General features: G+C 42.0%; 1 protein-coding gene across 4 annotated transcripts in view; it reads right to left on the bottom strand.

Moving 5' to 3' along the window:
* Positions 1-12,052, bottom strand: part of LOC126281453 (myotubularin-related protein 13) — a 202,979-nt gene extending 190,927 nt beyond the window's left edge. For 2 of the 4 annotated variants that reach the window (XM_049980436.1, XM_049980437.1), the window contains exon 1: positions 10,785-12,052. In XM_049980436.1, the coding sequence (XP_049836393.1) occupies positions 10,785-10,839 (55 nt within the window). In that variant the 5' untranslated portion in view covers positions 10,840-12,052. The remainder of the gene's footprint in view (positions 1-10,784) is intronic. The other 2 variants (XM_049980434.1, XM_049980435.1) reach the window with 2 other exon arrangements.
* Positions 12,053-13,765: the final 1,713 nt, after the last annotated feature.

The raw sequence follows: 13,765 nt of genomic DNA, 5'->3' as shown, positions 1-13,765 counted from the left end.
TGGCCAATTACTGAAATTGTAAACAACTTTATAGTTAAGTTTGAGTTTTCATGGAGGCCAGTATCAGTCAAAATTTTGTATCAATGTTTGTTAATGAAAAGCTAATTAGTAATATTGAAGAAAGAGTACTGGTTGTTAAAAGTCATTTATTAAGTCATAAGAGTGCAACACAACTCCAAGAGAGAGTCCACATACTTTCTGCAGAAATGAATACACTGTGTTAGATTGCTTATCAATAATCGACACCTCCACATGAGCACGTAAAGTAAAAATATTTACCTATATGAAATTTTCTTGTTCTGGAAGACTTCATCTAATTACTTGCAAATATTAAACAATGGCTAATCCAGGATGGAATGTAACAATATTATGCGAAGGAAAGTTGCTACTCACCATACAGCAGAGATGCTGAGTCACAAATAGGCACAACAAAAGCGCGCGCGCGCGCGCACACACACACACACACGCACACACACACACACACACACACACACACACACACACACACACACACACACCACTCTCGGGCAACTCAAACGACACTGGTGCTGCTGCTGCTCACAGTGTGCTTTCAGTTGCCTGAGACTGCAGTCGTGTGTGTGTGTGTGTGTGTGTGTGTGTGTGTGTGTGTGTGTGTGTGTGTGTGGCTGATAAAGGCCAATGGCGAAAGTTTTAACTGTGAAAGTCTTTTTTGCAATACTTGCAAATACTCAAATACTCACTACTCATATACAATGCAAAATACAAAAATTTGAATTGTGCACTGTTTGGGAGTAGGATAACGCTTCACTTTCAACTCCCACAACTAAATTTGTTATCTGGAAAGGTGCAGGTAACCGTTTGCTTCTTGCATTTTATTCCTGGTAAGTAAAGAATTTCGAAGAATGTATTCTAATCAAGATTATCCACAACTTAATCTTGATATGCAACAAATGGAAGTTTACTGTTTTTCAGTCAATCTTCCAGCACAAGTCTTATGGTCAGTAGAGCCTCAGTGTTCCTACACTCCTCCTGAATCCAAACTGATCTTCTGATGTCAGTTTCCACCAGTTTTTCCATTCATCTGTAAATAAATTGTGCCAATTTCTTCCAACCATGAACTACTGAACTGATGGTTAGGTTATATTCACACATGTTGACACCTGCCTTTCTTTGGAATTGGGTTTACTACCTTTTTCTTCAAGGCAATCTTATGTATTGTTCTTCCAAAGATCTTATTAATTCTGAGGGAATGCTGTTTACCCTAGGTGCCTCGTTTGGAATTAGATCTCTCAATGCTCTGTAACATAATTATCACAGTATCCCATTTTATTTTAAGTTTGTACTCCCTTTCCATAACACTGTCTTCAAGTTTCTTCACTTCATGTGGATGATAAGTCCAATTATGATCATTACCCACTGAGAGATTGAGTGCCACCTGGTGGTGTTATGGGCATGTGACACTTTAACGAAAGTACTTAAGTAGAGCAAAGACAAAATGGGCAATCATTCTAGGGAATGGGGAATCCACTAGCATAAGCAAATTTGATAAAGAGAATCAGCAAAGCTCTGTATAGAAAGATAGGCAGCAGTTTGTTGCAGGTCTGAAGACCTGATACAATGCTCATGGAGAAGAGGGAAGCAGCTGTACATTTTGGAGCAAGCATTTCAGCACACACTGCTGAACAAGGATCACTGTAGGGGATGACCCCTAGGTGTTCCCACGTTTGGTTGGTTGGATTAAAAGAGGAGGGAAAGGGACCAAACTACAATGTCATCTGTCCCTTCTTCGAATAAAACAATGCCACAAGTGTGAGAATAAAACAAACGAGACTGACAACTCAAAACGGAATAAAAGAAAAAAACAACAAGAACGATGAAGGGTAACAAAACATGTAAATGGACAAAAGGGGACATGAAAATGACAAACACAAGAAATGGGATGAAGAGATTAAAACAACAAGACAGATTACCATGGCTAGCTGACCATGAGAAAAAAGGAGATGCCAGCCAATCTGCAACATATTAAAACCTCCACCCTAGAAGCACTAGGGTGGAGGACACAGAGGGACAAAGGACACGCACTAAAACTTAGATCAAATGACACCAGTATATGGTCCACTGTCAACCAGGCACCGCACCGACACTTCACAGTGCAGGAGGCAACAGTGGGATGCCCAAACGTGTCCAATGCGTAGCTCTCCCTGTGAGAGGACCACATGGAAGACTTCCACACATTCATAGTCTCCTTAATGACATGCAGTTTGTTGTGTGTACTGTTATGCCATTCCATCTCCCAAAGCCAAAAACCCTAAGGCATACGTCAGAACACAGGACAGGCTCAGAGATGACCATCTCCAGAAGCAGTTTCTGCGTAGCCTGTTTGGCCAGCCTGTTGGGCAAGTGCATTGCCTGGGATGCCAACATGTCCTGGGATCCACACAAACACCACTGAACGACAGAACCGGTCCAGGGCATAGATGGACTCCTGGACGGACGTTACCAAAGGATGGAGAGGGTAGCACTGGCCAATAGCCTGTAAGCTGGTCAAGGAGTCAGTACACAGAAAAAATGATTCCCCAGGGCATGAACAGATATACTGAAGTGCACAAGAGATGGTCACCAGCTCTGCAGTGAAAACACTGCAGCAATCAAGCAAGAAATGTTGTTCAAAATGGTCTCTGTGGATGTAGGCAAAACCAACATGACCATCAGTCATCGAGTCATCAGTGTAAACCACTTCAGAGCCCTGAAACATGTTAAGAATCAAGAGGAAGTGACAGCAGAGAGCGGCAAGGTTAACTAAGTCCTTAGAGCCACGTGAAAGGTCTAGGCAAAGCTGCGGCCTAGGTGCATACCATGGAGGTGTTCATGAATGAACCTCAAGTATAGATGGTAAAGGCAAGGACTCCAGTTTAGAGAGAAGGGATTGCACAAAAACTGCAATTGTAAGCCCTGACGTAGGCCACCGATGAGGGAGATGAACCACTGTGGGCGGGAAAAGGAGATGGTAATTCGGATGCGCAGGAGAACTACGAATGTGTGCAACGTAACTTGAGAGCAATTGCGTATGCCTAACTTGCAGTGGAGGTGCTCTGGCCTCCACTAGCATGCTGGTCGCCTGACTCGTCCTAAATGCTCCTGTCATTACGCGAATGCCACAGTGATGCACTGTGTGGAGTAAACGCAACACTGAGGGTGTCACCAGTGCTGCCAAACCGTAAACAAAACTGCCATAGTCGGGGCGGGATTGAACAAGGGGTCTGTAGAGTTGCAGCAGCATAGAGCAATCTGTACCCCACTTGGTGCTGATCAGGCAGTGGAGGGCATTGAGGTGCTGCCAGCACTTACACTTAAGCTGACGAAGGTGAGGTGGCCAAGTCAATCAGGTGTCGAAAACTAGACCTAAGAAACGATATTTCTCCACTATCAGTGAGTGTATCATCATGAAGGTAAAGTTCTGGTTCCGGACGAACGGCACGATGCTGACAGAAGTGCGTGACACACGACTTTGCTGCCAAAAACTGGAAGCCGTGGGCAAGAGCACATGACTGCACCTTGTGAATGGCTCCCAGTAGGCGCCGCTCAGCAACACCAGTGCTGGTGGAGAAGCTTCAAGAGGGGTTTGAAGGGGCACAGGTTCACTAGAGACTGAGTTTAAGACATAAACGCAAATTCCACCTGACATTTGATTACAGTCACTACGGTTCCTGTAATGTCTCTTACAGTCGCAGACGGCAGGGGTTCGCATTGCCGGGAACCAAGTTTCCTGGAAGGCAATGCGGAAAACAGGTGTGAAGCTTAACAGTTGCCGTAGCTCAGCCAGATGGTGGAAAAATCGCTGCAATTCCACTGAAGGGTGACATCATCGTGAGACTGGGAAGGCACGGAATATTCAATGAGGCAGTTTACACCTCAGGGTCACCTGCTGCCACTGACTTTTTTGCCTTAGCAGTCTATATCCATTGTGTCTGAGGGTCCAGAGAGATCTAGGCCCTCAGCAGAGGCCAGAATCTCAAACACCATCCTCAGATGCAGAACTTGTAGGTAGCAATGGTGTGGGTGGCACCGCAAGTTCCCTGTTCGCAGGGGTCTTTTTTTATTTCTCGCACTGTTTCTTGGGTTTCCCGGGCTGGGAGGACTTCACTGAATCAGTCTCGGGGACTGAGGATGAGCCTGAAGCCCTATGACCAACTGTTTTGGGCTCTTCAGCTGCTAGTGGATGTCATCGTTCCCACTAGCAGAAACCTGGGAAGGGAGCGACAAAAGGGATCCCTTCCTAGCGAGAGGAGTCTAAGAAGCCTTACCCTTCTCTGGCTCAAAAGTGGGGACTGACATCCCCGATAATTGGGGAGGTGTTGCTCCCAAAGTAGGTGGTGCGGAAGCAACAGGGAGGGAAGTGCCCCCACCATCAAGGGTGCAAGTGTAGTCGCCCGGTTCTGAGAAGCGACAGGAATTCGAGGAACTGATGGGGCGAGAACTGCTCTCGTAGTGGCAGCGTATGAGGATATCATAGCCACAGGATGTAGGTACTCAAATTTTCTCTTAGCCTTTTTGACACAGATGGGAGGCAGGGCACATGGAGTATTGGGATGCCATGGACATCCACAATCTCAACAGATGGGACTGGAAATACAGCCGGAAGACATATGGCTGAACTTCCAGCACTTAAAGCACTGCATTGGCGGAGAGATATATGGCTTGACATCACAGCAGTAGACCACCATCTTGACCTTCTCGGGCAACGTGCCACCCTCAAAGGCCAAGATGAAGGCACCAGTGGCAACCTGGTTATCCCTTGGACCCGATGGATGCACCAGACGAAATGAACACCACACTGCTCAAAATTGGCATGCAGCTCGTCGCCTAACTGCAAAAGAAGGTCCCTGTGAAATACAATACCCTGGACCATATTGAGGCTCTTATGAGGTGTGATGGTAACAGAAACATCCCCCAACTTTACGCAAGCAAGTAATGCCCATGACTGGGCAGAGGATGCTGCTTTAATCAAAACTGACCGAGAACGCATTTTGGACAAGTCCTCCACCTCCCCAAACTTGTCCTCCAAACGCTCCACAAAAAACTGAGGCTTCATGGACATGAAAGATTCCCCATCAAACTCTCATACGTACGAGGTACAAGGGTGAATAAGTTTCACTGCCATCCTTAGCCCGGCATTCCTTCCATGGTGTGGTCAGGGAGGGGAACAACTTAAGGTCATATATTTTAGCATTAAAGTTACACTTAGAGACTGCTGGGGACAGACCGCCAGCACGAGATGACATACTATGCTTCGTGGCGTGTCACCCACTCCAACCACGGGCCCTCCCCACAGACTCCACCCAGCCGCACCAGAGGCCGCCTGGCAAGATGGCCATTGCCAGGACCCGATGCCACAGTGGGATGGGCATCTACTCCTTGCCACACGTGGGAAGTTAATGGCGCAGGCATCAACAGAGCAATTCCCGTGATGTCAGGGGGCTACAACCAATAGGGTACACGGTGGTCTCACCACAACGGACTGGTTACCATGTTGAATATGAGGTATAAGTTAGTCCATGGTCATTGTCGACACAGGAAGTGACACTGGATAGTGCATGGTGGAAAACACACCCAGGAAGGTGCCCTCACCCAAGGGATGGAGAATGGGTGGGACTGCAATGCGACGATGAGAAAGTGGGCTAAAGATCTGAATTCACGATGGACACAATGCACCATATAAGGCTCCCTTCCCCAATTGGCTCATTCTTCAAGAAAATTTTGAAAAAAGGAGGTCAAACCCTGCAGGGGACCATCACAAACGCCGAAACGTGAGAGATTCCTTTTCATCGCCTCTTAAGACAGGCAGGAATACCTCAGACTTATTCTTACCCCCAGACCCACAGGGGAATTTCCATGTTTACTGACTGATTCATTGATTGAGGGGGCTTATGGGAAAAACAGCAAGGTCATCTGTACCATAGTTCCAAAGTTACTTGTGGAAGAGGGAGGTTCCACTAAAAGTGGACAGATCCAGTCAGAGGGGTCTAACTATAAAACGAGGACATTAAAACACACACAGCAGAAGGCATAAAAGGGTAGAGACCAAACATAAAAACTGGAAAAACAGAGGGATAAAAGAGTGGTCTTTGCATAGGGGAGTGGTCATGGGTCACAAACCTAGAAAACATGAAGAGAGGCTCCAACCACAACCACCCTGCACCTGCTCCAGGAGTAAAGCAAAACCTTATATCTGAAAATAAAAACCACTTTCACGAAGTAAACTAAGGACCAGTTCAACCATCTGTGAATCGTCTGCTAATATTAAAGATATCGAATTTGGAAAGCTATACTTAATAAAAAGGGGCGAAAGAAGGGGACATTCCACCAATATATGGAATACCAACAGTCTGGCTCCACAGCCACATTGTGGGGGTGGCTTATTACCAAGAACTGACTTAACAGCACCCCCCACACCCGCCCCACACCCCCCTCTATGGTATTCATAGAAGCCCCCCCCCCCCCATCTCATAATTTTTGAACCCTGAACTATGATTCACTACTAAATGATTGTACCCTCTCTAATACAACCCCCTACAAGAAGAAAAAGTACCAGAAACTGCAGTAGAAATCGGTTCTATAAACCTCTCAATGAACCCCACTAATTCCCTCTTAGTCCACCCCTCCACAAACCTAAAAACACATTCCAAACACCCACCCCCGATACAACAGCCCCCCACACCCAGACACCAACTACAGACTTACCCCTCCCATACTTCCTTTTCTCAAACTGCAACTCATCCACCTCCACCACAACATCAGGCCCACCCAACTTACCCCTGTACTAAATAAACCCCGAACACACTTCACGACAAAACGAAAACCAGTCAAGCACACTCCTCTCTCATGCCAGTCTCATGCACATAAAAACTGTGAGAGGATTTATAACAAAAGTAGTACATCAGCAACACAATCTCGCACATGCCCAACCTAGACGTCTTGAACCAAGAAATGCAACGTATGGAGCACCATAGGTTATACCTATGGCATCACCATATATAACCGTCCCTGATCCGAGTCACCGAAACTTTTGCCAATTTCATGTCGTGACAACAAACAGTACACTTCACAACCTCCTCCAACAAGCAAAACAGCTGCAGAAATTTTTGCAACTCCATCGGACTCGCCCCCATCTCAGGGTACAAATGCACGCTGTTAATTTTATCAGTCATATCCATACCTAACAAGAGCATCAACAAATTAATTTACTTAAATTAACACATGACCTACAGCGAACAGCACTACAATAACTTTCACACAACAAACACTAAATCATTAACTCACTGAAAACAATTCCTCTCCACGCACAGCCAAAACCAGAACCACCCAGAACAAGCAGTAACACCAAACTGAACCAAATACACCATACATCATGAAACCCCTAAACACACCACCAGAGGGCACTACGAACAGCAACACAATGACACCTACAAACATGCCACACTTGCCAACCAAACTTCATGCTGTCATGACGTCACACAACACAACAGCTTACGTCACGGATCAAAGCCAGTGGGTGGGAATCGGACGCTTCAGTCAACCCCAATAACGCAACAGAATACATGCAAGAACCAAAGCAACACACACAGCAGCAAATCACTATTTCCCCATAATCTGTCAAAGAATTTAAGAATGTAATTATCTCCAGCAAACTTAAAAATTTTCATGGCGCTAATAATATCTAAAGTAAAATATTAAAGAATTGCTTTTCACATTTAATGTAGTATTCAGACACAATAACACTATTAAAGGGAATATTACCAGACAAATAAAAAATGCTTCTGTCAGACACCTTTATAAGAAACATAGTAAGACAGATAACAATTACCTTTCAAGGTTACTAACTCCTCAAAAGTTCTGGAAAATATTACATCTGCAAGAACCACAACAAATCTCTCTCAGAATAAGTTAGGCTCACTTAATGTCAATTTGTACTTCAAAACCGTCTACACAGATCAGATCATAATATTTCTCAGTTCTAGAATCACATTATACAAAATTAAAGTGACAAATTATTAGAAACTGGTATTTTATCATGCAGTTTGGAAAGTTCTCCTAGAGAAATAGAAAAGATTATAGTATCAGAGAACTTTCTGGCATATTGTTTTCATCTTATCTAAACACAAGGATGCAGAGTTACATTAAGCAACTCGAGAAGTGTACACAATAAAACAGAATGGACCCTACAGACGTCCCACAGGGATCTATACTGGTTCTGCCCTTGTTGCCTGCAAATCATCTTTCCTCAAAGACTATGAAGCAGGAATAGTTCTCCTTGCTGATCACCCAAGCATTACATGGTGCACAAAATTCAACCAGACAAGAAAATTCATAAAATGAGATATGTGGAACTAACCCCTGATAAGGAACATCACAATAGAAAATGCTGGAACTAACACCTTAGGTGTCGATGCAGGGCTGTGATCAATTTACCACACTGTGAGATTTGCTTTCCTGTTCTGTCTGAGAGACAATAGCATTTCTCATGTTACCCTTTAGCTCTTCCACTGTGAGACCTTCAACTGCCCTGCCGCCCTGCCCCCCCCCCCCCCCCCCAGGAAAAGAAAAAAAAATCACAGAGGGAGAGAGATCTGGTGATCAAGGCAGCCATAAGATTGTACTGCCTCTGCTGATTGTCTTCTCCTCACTGAAAACCTCATGTACTTCTGACAAGTTTGTCAAAAGAGTGTGTGCTACTGCAGCTGCTTTGTCTTGCTGAAAATATCAACACACTCATTCATCTTCTGAGATTTGTTACACAGTTTTGCAAAAGAATTGTGATATGATGTGGAGAGGTATCAAACTGTACAACAGCTTTTCGAAGTACTGATGGGGATTTTCTGATGCATAATGGTCACTCAAATTTAATGACACAGTAAAGTAGTACTACAGACAGAGTGTCTGGGGGATCCCATGTGCAGGCATGTAACAGCAATGGACTAGTGCATCAAAATCATTGTTTTCACAACTTTCTGTGTTATGCAGTTCTCCCGCTCATTTACAAGGGACAGTTATGTTTCAGTTTTATTTTGTCCATTCAGTATAATCATGGGTAATGCAATAACTTGGACACTTCAAAATGTAACTAATGCCTTCTTGTTCAGAGACAGTTTGGGCTTGCAGCTGGTTGTCATTAACTACAATCCACAATGTTTTGACCGACAGGTACTCAGTCAGAATATCACTATGTAATTGAGAGGTAACAAGCTGCAAGCCTGAAATGTCTTAGAACATTCAATTCGCCAGCAAAAAATATTACCATTTTCTCGGCAATTAATAACTGGTTCTCTATAATTACAATTTGAAAAACAACATTCATACATGTACACAAGACTGAAAAATGATGTGCACTATCCATCACTTAGCCTCAGTGTGACCCAGAAAGGAGTGACATATTCAGTCACAAAAATCGCGCACACACCCGACTCGGGTTTTCCTGAAAAAGTGTAGAACTGTAAAACTGATTTGTCTCAGATAATAACAAGAGGCCCCAGTTATGATCTACACAAAATGCAAATAGTGGTATCTAACTAACTGAAAACTGTACGCAAACTGAGACCACAGAAAGAGAGGCAAAAAGAGGTGCATGTAATTTTACAACACTTTTAACTATTGAATTAAGTTAATGGGAAAGTGTTGGACCTTCAATAGGAAGTAATGAGTCACACACAAAAACATTATTGATACTTTCACATTTAAAATAGCCCTAAATTACCCAACTTCTTCAGCAAGGCATTCTATAACAGTTTCAACTGAGACAGCAGATTATGAAATATGAAGGCATTCACTGAGCTATGTTTCTTTACACAACACATGAATGAGAGAGGGCGGCCATGTAATGCTATGTACAGTAACACCCAGCACACATTTAACGAATAATTTTTTACATCAATGAATATATTTGTTGTTTTAGAATCCATTTGGAGAGGGAGATAAATCATATACTTTATTTCATAGCACTGGGAAACAATTTATTGGAATTAGGCCTATGGAGGAATAGATTCTGTTTATAGCCCAATAGCTCATTAACCTTTCTCACACAGGTAAAAACTAAACTAAGAATGTTTCAGTAAAATAGTGATTACTTTAATAACTCCAATAAGAAAGACAGAATGGAAATATTGGTTTAGTGGGGAGAAAAATTATGTTAAGTAATATTTAACATCGTTAAAGAGGTAACAGATGCGTTTTCATTACAACACAACAGTGTGCACCTCGGCTATGTTCATATTCGAATTCTTGAGGCGAAGACTGGCAATTACAATGATTTGTTTATGTCACGTTAACCACAAAAGTTGAGAGCCGACAACGAATCCGAAGTACAACGAATGCTGTAAACACTTAAGTAACAGGCTACAATTTCCTCCCACTCAACACAACCTCGGTTGTAGTAGCCCCATATGTATTAAAACGTCCATTCTCCTCCAAAAAACTTAGGTAACCTAATTTTCACTTACTTACGATAAAATACCATTAAAAATAGTAAAAAATTGTGCTAGGGCGTTATGTCGCTACTGCTATACATCGCTTCTGTGAGATTTTCTGACAGTCCGTCGCGTATTGAGTTTCGTTACTGCACCAGAAACATGACGGCTGTCACATATTAACCTCATTAATAAATTGCACAAGAGCCAGTGCTGTTCAGTATCAAGATACAAATCTTTAGTAGCTTTTAATTACGGTCATCAACCTTAAAATAAGTCTGACAGCATCAGTTGTCAGTGACAGCTGTGGAAAAATATATAACAATGACAACTGGTACTTACTTTCTTTTTCGTGATCGTATCCAACTATTACGAAATAATCAGCCAGCCGGGACATCGCAAGAAACAATATCCGTAGTCCCGTCTCATCGACTCCACTTCATTTATACACATACGGCTGCCATTTTCCTAGCCAACCAAACAGGTAACCAATACCTCCGTCTAACAGCAGACACCACAGCATTCCTAATCAGAATCAGATTGATAGCGCAGGTTTAAAAGTCTGATCCAACGCTTGTACAACTACTTATTTACTTTAAATGTTGATACAACACTCTTGTTTCTTCTACTACTGACGGCACCATTCTACAGTCACAAAAAAAGCGAAACACATCGACGCATCGACTACTCGCAAGAAAGTAATCAACTTTCCTGAAGCCTACGCCCTCTCTGCATACATTTTTATACACATTATGCAAAATTTCTTTATGTAAATGCCTACAAGAATTCATTATACCTAAATACAATGTTGACATTCGATCTGTTTATATATCGATATACACCATTTTCAATCGATACAAGTCCTTGCATTCCACCACGATAGCCGTCACACTTAAAAATAAAAGTTTCGCTCATGTCGACGCAAACTGATGATCATCGCTCTTTGGCGCAACTGCTTCTAGAATTCAGTTTGTAACGATAGTTTATAGATTTTCCAATATCAAACATGAGGTTGCATATGAAAGCCACACACCTGGTACAATTCCGCTTCCTACAAACCTCGGGACACAGAATTAACACCTCATTGGCCTCACGTCGTGAAAATTAGTTTCTAGCATTCTTTCTGATGACTCTCTATTTGCTTCTGGTGTCTAGCTATAAATCACGTCATTTCGGCCACGTTTTCTGCCAAACTTAAACAATACACACTAACACCGCAGTCATTTCTTCAGACCACATCTTATCCTCGTTTTACTTGGGTTTTAATTAGACGCACCAGCCGTCAATTGATATAAAAACTTTTTGGGTGCACAGCTGCATCACATGGTAAAATAAAATAAATGACACCGAATACTTAAAACCGAAGTCTCTGTCTTGATTTCAGAGTCCCAGTCTTGAGTTCTTGTCCTAGCAACAGATAATTATTTTATTTGCAGTGTGATGCAGCTGCACAGCCAGAAAGGTTTTCTGTGAACTGACTGCTCGTAGAACCCAACATATCAAAAATTGTCCAGCTCAGTCTCTATACAAAGGGTCGAATTCCATGATGTCATCATTCAGATCCCTAGCAGTAGTCTACAATTTTCCGTTTCTGTGATCCATATTCATCTGTTTTTTCATTCAAATTGTAGACAAAGATTCTATTGGGGAACCTTTCTGATCTAAATCTTGTAAGATGAACATATAAAGAGACCTACATCCATGCGCTGCAACCAGATTGGAGGGGGGAGTTTCAGTACAAGTCTAAAATTGCCTGTTAACATGGTCTCTTGACACTCTGTAAGTAGGTACAAATTAAAATAAAGTCCACTTACTGCAATTTAGATCTTAGTTTTGCGAAGTCAGCTATAGAAACAAAAGTCTGACATTTAAGTGTAGTCAGTGGATTTTATTTTTATTTTATAAGACATATGACTGTATGTCTGATAATAAGGACACAAACGTTCGTAAGATATTTGTAAGTACTCTTATGCATTACAGTTGACATCCACCTTCAAACACCTTGATGTTGCCCTCCTTTGCATACATGCATTGTCAGACATTAGTCCTATTGGTACCGACCTCAAACACTTCAGTAAGGTTCTAGGATGGGTTGCGAGTTTTGTAAGCAATCTGTTTGCTAGTTTAACTGTTTTTTGGCTATATTCTCACCAATGAATCAATGTTTATCACATGCTTCACCATCAGTTAAGAAATGTGATCATATCATTTCATAGACCCACAAATTGTTACATGTAGATTTCGTATCAGTTGACTGATTCCATTGGTGGCTAACTGACATTCTAATCAAAGAATACTATAGATTTTTCTGTCTTTTTGTGAACTATTCAATTTTATCCTTCTGAATATTTAAACCAAGTTGCCCATTATTTTACCACTTTGAAATCAAGATCTGACAAGATATTTGTGCATCTCTTTTCAGATTGTACATCATTACATCAACAAACGCGAAGACAAGTGGGAAATGGTAGCAGGGAATAAGGGCCAAAGAAGGAGAATAGTATATGATTGTTTCATCATTGATGTATAAAACAGTTGAGTAAAGAAGAGGCTCAAGTAGATGTAGCTGTAGTTAATACCTAACAGACTTTCATTAGGGAACCAACTGATTCAGAAAATGTAGAATATATGAGGTAATTTCTGCTGTTAGGAAGTCGCCGTGGAAGAGGTATGCACCAGATTTTTCAAGAAAAATTAAGTGTCAGATATCAGGTCAAAATGTTTTTCAAGACCAGTACACGTCTTAGCCAAGTGGTGGAGGATATAGGATCCTTGTGCAAGGACTTTAGAAAGAAAGATCTTGTTGTGATACTGGATGGAGCAGGGAATAGTGTTAATAAGGATCAGTGCTACAATATTGAAAGTGACCTGGTAAAAATAGACTCTGCAAAGACCCATACAAATTTTGGGTTGTATCTTGCTTTCGTGCAGTATGATTGGCTCCATGTTAATTGGTCTGTAAGAAGGATCTACATGATGTTAGATCACCTGCTTTGGGCAGCTACTTGATCTGACATGGGTTTGGTTTATGTAATGCTATTGGTAGGTGTGATTTCACTAGGAAACGATTGCATCTCAATAGGAAATGGAAAAGTGAATTGGGTAGGGTAGTAGCAAATTCCTTAAGGTAGGGGAGCACTTCAATTCATAGGATTACCTTTCTTTTGCACTAGGATAAATGTACTGTGTTTCGACACTGAAATGAGTTTAGCTTACTGAAAAGCTCAAACAGGTAGGTACTAAAAATGTTAAAATATCACAATATTCTCGTAAAACTACAGTGAAAAATAACGTTAGTATATTGCATTTTTTCTGAATATTTA

The sequence above is a fragment of the Schistocerca gregaria genome, chromosome 7 (genome assembly GCF_023897955.1).
Source record: "Schistocerca gregaria isolate iqSchGreg1 chromosome 7, iqSchGreg1.2, whole genome shotgun sequence".
In the NCBI taxonomy this organism is placed as follows: Eukaryota; Metazoa; Arthropoda; class Insecta; order Orthoptera; family Acrididae; genus Schistocerca; species Schistocerca gregaria.
This window is presented reverse-complemented; position numbering and strand designations above follow the sequence as displayed.